Here is a 7,735-nt window from a genome sequence, read left to right on the forward strand (position 1 = left end):
GACAGAGTGCCGCGCAGCCTCAGAAATGTCAGAGGCACCCCATCGATGACGCCTGTCGCGCCGATTGGCCGAGGGACCCCATACCAAAAGAGATTAGCCCGCAAAATTACTAAGACGAAAGAGTGCGCCTGGACAGGCTGTTGATGCGTTATACGGCTGGAGACATGTCGGATTGGCTAGCCTGCCAGTGATCTCATCTGTCGGGTCCGATATTGAAGCTCGTGGGCGTTGTGGAGACTACCAGGTGTCTTGTGCCTTTCGCGATCGACCAGACCACCGACGTCGTCCCCTCCTTCCTCTTCAACACCCGCCACGAGACATTGCCCGACCCGACCCCGACGACTGCATGACCCGACACTGTACATATTGCTACACCACGCCCGTTGACGCCCCCTGCACTGCGCTCCACACCTGTTTTCACCCGAAGCAGCCCCGAGACGCCGGCGGAAGACGTGCATCCTCACCACGCGCATTGTAGACAGGCGGCTGCTGCCAGACGAATGCGCCACTGGACTGCCTAGAGACTTGCATTGGGGACACGTGAGACTGAGTGCATAGGTGGAGGAACCGTCGGAGGCAACACGGGGGATCCACAAGCTGAGGCGCTACACGGAAGAGTCACGACTTCATGGCAACCGTCGCCCAACAGCGCCAGCCGACGTCTGCCCAGTCCCGCCCTCACCACGAAGCCAGCCGCAGTGCATCTGCCTCTCCTGCAAACATGGCACCCGCACAGCACAACCCAGCGCCTGCGCCTGCGCCCGCTAAGAAGGGCAAAGGCAAGAAGGCGACCGACCCCTCGGAGCAGCAGAAGCAGATCCAGGCCAAGATTGCTCAGCTCGAACTGGACCAGGCCGGGGACAAGGAGCAGGAACTCGAAATCGGTGCGTCTACCTCTTGCGACGGAGCTGTGGAGGAGGGGATACTCTGGGTGGCGCAGCCCATGTCTGCACAGCACGAGACTGGGGCCCTATCAAATGAATCGCTGGCTGACGTATGGCATGGACAGAACGCGAAGTTAAGAAAGCAAACCGCGAACTCTCCTCGCTCCTCTCCAACATGGACGGCCCGCTGTCCCGGCTCGAAGTCGTGCAGAAACGATATACCGAACTCCTCTCCGATATGAAGCGCACGGAACGCGAACACCAAAAGGCGAAGAAGCGCGGGGACCAGCTGCAGAAGGAAAAGGACGCGCAAAGGTCGGAGTTGAACAAGGTTACGACAATGAAGGACAAATTGGACAAATTGTCGCGTGACTTTGCAAAGGAAAACAAGAAACTCAAGGACGAACTACACAAGCTCGAATCTAGCGAATCCACCGCCAGGCAAGAACTACACGAGCGTCTCGAACACCTGGTGAATGACGTGGACGATTGCATAGCAGCTGCGAACGGGCCTGAACCACAGAATCAAGCCGAGCAAGAACTGGACGAAATGTATGTGTGGCACAACCAAATTCAGGAGTATGAACTAACAAAGCAGATTTCGTCAGAAGTTCAAGTCGTTCATTGACCAGTACGAGTTGCGCGAATTACAATACCACTCGATGCTGCGACTCAAAGAGCTCGAAATACAGTATCACGCTGCCCGACTAGAGCAGCAGCGCAAACAACAAGAAGCCGAATCTTCCAAGTCGCACCAGTTGACCCGCCAAGTGTCGACCTTTTCGCAGACCGAGACGGAACTACGCACGCAGCTCAACATATACGTGGAGAAGTTCAAACAGGTATGCAACCCGTTAACCCCTCGTTGGTCTGTATCATCATGGTTAATACTGACCAGATGCAGGTCGAGGAAACGCTCAACAACTCGAACGATCTCTTCCTCACGTTCCGCAAGGAGATGGAGGAGATGTCAAAGAAAACCAAGCGTCTTGAAAAGGAGAACCAGACGCTGCAACGCCACAAGGATATTACGAACCGTAATATTGGCGAGATGGTGGAAGAGCGCCAAAAGATGCAAGAGGAGCTTGCCAGGCGGACCAAGGAAGCTGAGGACCAGCGGAAGAAGATCGCTCGCCTGGAAACACTGTGTCGTGGAATGCAGGCACAAGGTCGAGGCCAGGTTCCGATGCATGAGCTGGATCACGAGGAGCAGGACGAGGAGGATGAAGAAGTTACGGAGAGCGAGTACGAATACGAGGACGAAGATAGCGCAGAGTACGACGACGACACTGAAGAAGACGGTGTTGAACCGGCGCTTGTGCATCGACCATTCGGGCCTGTCCCTCCACCTCCGCCGCAGCCAACACCTGCGCAGGAAAAAGTCAACGGGCATGCACAAGCTAATGGGCAAATGAATGGAGTCAAACGCTAATAGCAATATCATAGAGACTCACTCTTCGGCCCATCTACGTCTTCTCAATTTGCAAATGATGTCCCGCCTGCGGCTTCGAAATCGCTCGGAGATATCGTGAAGCAGTGGAGTTGGGATGATGCAGACCTACCGTCTATTGCGGACTTCGATATGACTGACCAAGCATTCGACGAGCTCATGGAGCAGATGAATTGGGATGATGTGACTGCGCAGTTCGATGCGGAAATGGAAGCAATGGCTGACAAGACTGCTCGTCTTCTGTCAAACGATGCGGCGAAGTCGGAGGAGCCAGAAGAGCCAGATTTAGATGTTGATTGAAGCGTCTTTGTGCTCCGCAATTGGCATACGTGAGTATAGTGCGAGAAGCCGATTATTGATAACAACATCGATAGTATGGATTATGATTTCCAACATGCATATCATCGTGCTCTCCAGCAGAAAATTTCCCATACTATGCCTATTGTGACTACCAAACATGCATGTTCATCCCGTCCACGACGGGCGAATCTCGGCAATGGCAACGATGTATCGAGTCGAGCTAAGATGCCTCGGCTCGTGCACCCACGTTTTCCCCGCAAAACCCCTGGCAGTCGAGGATGCCAGTAGGCACGGCCGCTATTTAGCATGCACATTCCCATACTCACCATGCGGTTACACATAGCTTCATTGCTGCCAGAGGCACGCTCTTCAGACCTTTGTTCGCGTTATCCGACGTGACCTACTCCATCTACTTTCAATTATCAACTACCCGCGACCACAGCCTACGCCGTCATGTCACCGCCGGCACTGCAGACGCCGCTTTCGAAGCTGCTGGGCATCCAGTATCCGATTATCCTCGCCGGCATGGCGCGCACCTCTGGTGGCCCCCTCGCAGCTGCCGTGTCGAACGCTGGTGGCCTAGGTGTAATTGGCGGTCTCGGATACACACCGGAACAGCTCCAATCGATCATCGATGACCTCAAGTCAAACCTCCGAGACAAGAACCTGCCCTTCGGTGTCGATCTCGCACTCCCACAAGTCGGCGGCAGCGCACGCAAGACGAACCATGACTACACCCATGGACAGCTCGATGACCTCATCGAAGTCACAATCAAGAATGGCGCAAAGCTGTTTGTTAGTGCTGTTGGTGTACCGCCCGAGCGGACGATCAAGAGGCTTCACGAAGCAGGCATCTTGATCATGAACATGGTCGGACACCCCAAACATGCGAAAAAGGCACTAGATGCAGGTGTGGATATCGTATGCGCCCAGGGTGGAGAAGGCGGAGGACATACCGGCGATATCGCGAACAGCATCCTGATACCCTCCGTCGTGGACGTCGCGCGCAAATACAAGAGCCCTCTTACCGGACAGCCAGCTATTGTAGTGGCGGCGGGAGGCATCTACAACGGCCGCAGCCTGGCAAGCAGCTTGATGCAAGGCGCACAGGGCGTATGGGTTGGCACGCGATTCGTGGCATCAACTGAAGCGGGCTGCTCGCAAATGCACAAGGAGAACGTGGTCACAGCCGACTTCACAGATACAGGCCGGACGCTGGTTGTCAGTGGCCGACCGTTGCGCGTCAGGTACAACGACTACATCAAAGAGTGGCACGAGCGCGAGGACGAGATCAAGAAGCTCACGGAGGCGGGAGTCGTGCCGCTGGCGAAGGACATGGACGATGGGAAGGATGTGGATATCCCGTTCCTGATGGGCCAGGTTGCGGGGGTTATCGGCGATATCAAGCCCGCAAAGGAGATTGTCGACGAGATGGTGCAAGAGGCGATCGACATGCTGAAGCTCGGCCAGACGTACATTGGAGGGCCGAGCAGTAAACTGTAGATAATAACAGTAGATTTTTTGTGTCTTGACAACAGTCCATTGCATCTCGGTCCCTGGGTTGCCGTGTAACACAACGTCGGAAGAAGCGCATACATGCATCCGGCTCTCGGTCGAAGAACACATTGCACAAACGTTATTGACTTGTACACTCGAAACGAGAACGATGTCCAAACCACGTCGCGTCGCATTGTGGTGGTGGTGCCTGCGCCTTCCCAGAGCAGCGGCATGTGGGTGATCTGCGACCAGGATCGCGCTCCCCGAATCCATGGCAGCACCGCAAGCTCAGGAGAGATCTGACGGCACGCCCAGTCCCCGTCCGCCTGGGAGTATTCACAATTAATATACACTTCTTCGCACTCGCGGTCGGCGCAAAGCTAGTATTATTATCCTCGCACATCTCGAACGCCCTAGGCCCCTGGCGTTTGCGGCCTTCTCCACTTTCGCTGCCACCAGGGCATATACGGAGCCGTCTCTCTCTTCCGCGGCGCGCGCTCGCCAGTCCGAACTCCTGCAACCCATAGATGACGCTGGTTGCGCAGGCGACACCACGGAGCAGCGGCGCATCATTCCATGCAGTCAAATCTCAGAGCCCAGGCTGAGATTCAGGCCCAGAGGAAGAAGGTAGGCCCCGTCCCGCTGCCGTCCAACGACGCTCGTGCGCCGCAACAAGCAATTCCCCCAGGCGCATGTTTGCAACACGCATGCTGAGACGCAAATTATAGCAGCTCGCGAATTCGTACAAACAGTTGCTCGAGTAAGTCTCTTCTTTGCTTTTGCGCGCCGGCTGCGTGTTTCACCGGCTCCAATTTGCTGACGCAGGGCCAGTGAGTTCGCCGCGACTGATCTCAAGACGGTCGGCAACTATACACTGGGGAAACTTATAGGCAAGGGCAGTTTTGGCAAGGTTTACTTGGCGTCGCACAAACTCAGCAATGGCTCAAAGGTACCACCGGCAGGACGGTTGCGAGGAACCACGCTGATCGCAAGCAGGTCGTGCTCAAGAGCGCGAAGAAGGACGACGCCAACCTCGCGCGCGAGATCCATCACCACCGCCAATTCACGCACCCACACATAGCCCGCCTGTACGAGGTCATAGTCACCGAGAACCTCGTCTGGCTGGTACTCGAGTACTGCCAGGGCGATGAGCTCTACAACTACCTACTGGCCAAGGGCGCCCTCGAGCCCGCCAGAGTCCAGCGCATCTTCACCCAGCTCGTCGGCGCCGTCACCTACGTCCACAACAAGTCGTGCGTCCATCGCGACCTCAAGCTCGAGAACATACTGCTGGACAAGCACGGAGACGTGAAGTTGGTCGACTTTGGTTTCACGCGCGAGTACGAGGGCAAGTCCAACTACCTGCAGACATGGTGCGGAACAATCTGCTACAGCGCGCCGGAGATGCTCAAGGGCGAGAAGTACGCAGGCGAAAAGGTGGACGTTTGGAGTTTGGGCATCATTCTTTACGCGCTTCTGGTGGGCGAGCTGCCTTTTGACGACGACGACGAAATGGTCACGAAGAACAAGATACTGAAGGAGGACCCCAAATATCCGGAGCACTTCCCGCAGCAAGCGAAGGAGTTGTGTCAGTCGCTACTATCCAAACGGCCGATCTTGCGACCTACACTGGCGGACATACTACAGAACCCTTGGTTATCGGAACATGCGCCCCGCCAGCAGGAGATCTTGAAGCTCCAACAGCCGGCGCCTTTCTCGACCGAGCTGGAGAAGGAGGTATTGCAACGCATGCGCGCTGCCGGGGTGGACATTGACATGGTGATTGAGAACGTGCTAGCCCAAAGATGCGACTCGTTAGCTGGTTGGTGGGCACTGTTGCTCGAAAAAGAGGAACGCAAGGCAAAGAGGCGAGAACGCAAGCGCAAAGAGAAAGAAGCAGAGGCTAAGAGCCTCCGGCGACTGAGCGCTGCAAGTAGTCGACTTGACAAGCTTGCGCCTACCATAAGAGAGTCTGACGAAGAAGGCATTCACTCTCCCTCTACGCCTAAGAGTCGCGGCAGGACCACAAATCGAAGCAGCTTACATGGTGAGTATCACGGCGGACGTCAGGAAACGCTTCTAACTTGAGACAGGTGCTCCCGAACTGCCAAAGCTGCCAGAGCTAATTACCTCACCCAATCTCACAGTCGACGACAAGCCGCTCCCTCCAATCGATACCCGTCGGGGTCGGAAGTCGCATTCATCCTCACGTCCGCCACCACCAGCGAAGGATCTCGACAGGCGGCGTTCACGCAGCAGCATGCTACAGGTCGTATCTACCAATCCAGATCTTCTTTCTCCCAATGGCTTCGTGCCTAAGCGACGCCGGAAACAGCCCTTCATCAATCACCTTTTGACACTTCGAAATTGGATAAAAGAGACGTCGAAACGAGCGCGATCGCCGGGTTCGAAAGCCAGCAGCGGACAGTCCCCAAAGATACCTCCAAGCAAGTCCTCGGATTCAACACGAAGACAGAGTACAGCGAATCGATCGTCTGTACACACGAACCCCAGGTCTCCGCCCACACCACAAATGCCTGGCCCGCGGCCCCGAGGCTCAACACACGGCTCAGGATCCATGAGAAGGCTCTCAGCATCGCCAGCACCATTAACACCACGATCCTCATACCGTCGCTCGTCTGGTGGTCTCCGCGGTCGAAAGTCCACTTCGTCATCTGTATCCTCGATCCGCAGCATGCCACACCACCACCACTCGCACTCGAAAGCCTCATCCACATCCTCCGCCTCTCTCGCTTCTCCCGCCGTTTCCACAAGCGGCCACTCACACAAACCCTCCAAATCCCCCCACAACAGCATCAAGGTCCTCCCCGCCACCCCCACCTCCTCGAGCTTTCCTTCCAACATCCGCCTTGTACGTTCTGGCTTCCCACCCGGTCTTGACGAATCTAGCGCCGCTTTCGGAAACGGAAACAGTATTCCCCCGCAGTCCCCGGGTCTTGTCTTCGCAAAGAGGAGGAAGAGCCCTTTCAAAGGCCCCATGCTTAATGTTAATACGGGAGGTCTGAATGGCAGCTCGACGAATGGTAGCGGCGGCTGGAGGAGTAGAAGTGGAGAAGGTGGTATGGGGAGCCGGGGAACGAGTGTACAGGGTCGCAGGAGCGGAGAGATTTTAGGCATCACAGAGGAAGATGAGGAAGAAGACGAGGAGGTCGAAGAGGTGGATACTTTTGGCGGGAAGTTGGGTGAGGGCGAGTTCATCGAGGAGGAAGCCCCCGGGCCGTTGACCCCGCCCAAGGAGAAGTTCAAAGAGAAGGCTTGATGATTTGAAAAATCGATGTGAAGTTGAAGAGGAGGGTTGACGTTATTTTGGTGAGAATGTGGGGGTTGGCTGCCTAGCATGGCCCTTTTTGGACTGTGGTCGTTGTTCTTCTTTCTGCGTGGTAGTTGTTCACTTCCTTTCGCTTCTTGCCTTCATCTTCATGCTCTCGCGCTTTAACGGCATACATTCGCGGCGTTTGTCCATTTCATCGGATACCTACATACACATGCGTTTTCCTTTCGTTCATTCTAATTTTATCGACACGTATACACTATGCATCATTTGCACCTCATGGCGTCTGTCACTTGCGCCTGTGTTTCCACT

The 7,735-nt window shown here is 55.6% G+C and overlaps 3 protein-coding genes across 3 annotated transcripts; all 3 read left to right on the plus strand.

The window, feature by feature from the left end:
* Positions 1-721: 721 nt before the first annotated feature.
* Positions 722-2,316, plus strand: J4E92_002670 (uncharacterized protein; the record flags this gene model as incomplete). The annotated part of the gene is made up of 4 exons (XM_051494073.1): positions 722-884; positions 1,010-1,436; positions 1,483-1,726; positions 1,789-2,316. 4 exons carry the CDS (start codon positions 722-724, stop codon positions 2,314-2,316), a joined length of 1,362 nt encoding a protein of 453 aa, XP_051355752.1.
* A 771-nt stretch (positions 2,317-3,087) lies between these two features.
* On the plus strand, positions 3,088-4,137 carry J4E92_002671 (uncharacterized protein; the record flags this gene model as incomplete). The annotated part of the gene is made up of 1 exon (XM_051494074.1): positions 3,088-4,137. One exon carries the CDS (start codon positions 3,088-3,090, stop codon positions 4,135-4,137), a length of 1,050 nt encoding a protein of 349 aa, XP_051355753.1.
* Positions 4,138-4,707: 570 nt separating this feature from the next.
* J4E92_002672 (uncharacterized protein) lies at positions 4,708-7,411 on the plus strand (the record flags this gene model as incomplete). Its single annotated transcript, XM_051494075.1, has 5 exons — positions 4,708-4,758; positions 4,860-4,891; positions 4,963-5,080; positions 5,128-6,178; positions 6,225-7,411. 5 exons carry the CDS (start codon positions 4,708-4,710, stop codon positions 7,409-7,411), a joined length of 2,439 nt encoding a protein of 812 aa, XP_051355754.1.
* Between the last annotated feature and the right edge of the window lie 324 nt (positions 7,412-7,735).

The sequence above is a fragment of the Alternaria infectoria genome (assembly GCF_024043175.1).
Source record: "Alternaria infectoria strain BMP 0036 chromosome Unknown scaffold_3, whole genome shotgun sequence".
NCBI classification, from domain to species: Eukaryota; Fungi; Ascomycota; class Dothideomycetes; order Pleosporales; family Pleosporaceae; genus Alternaria; species Alternaria infectoria.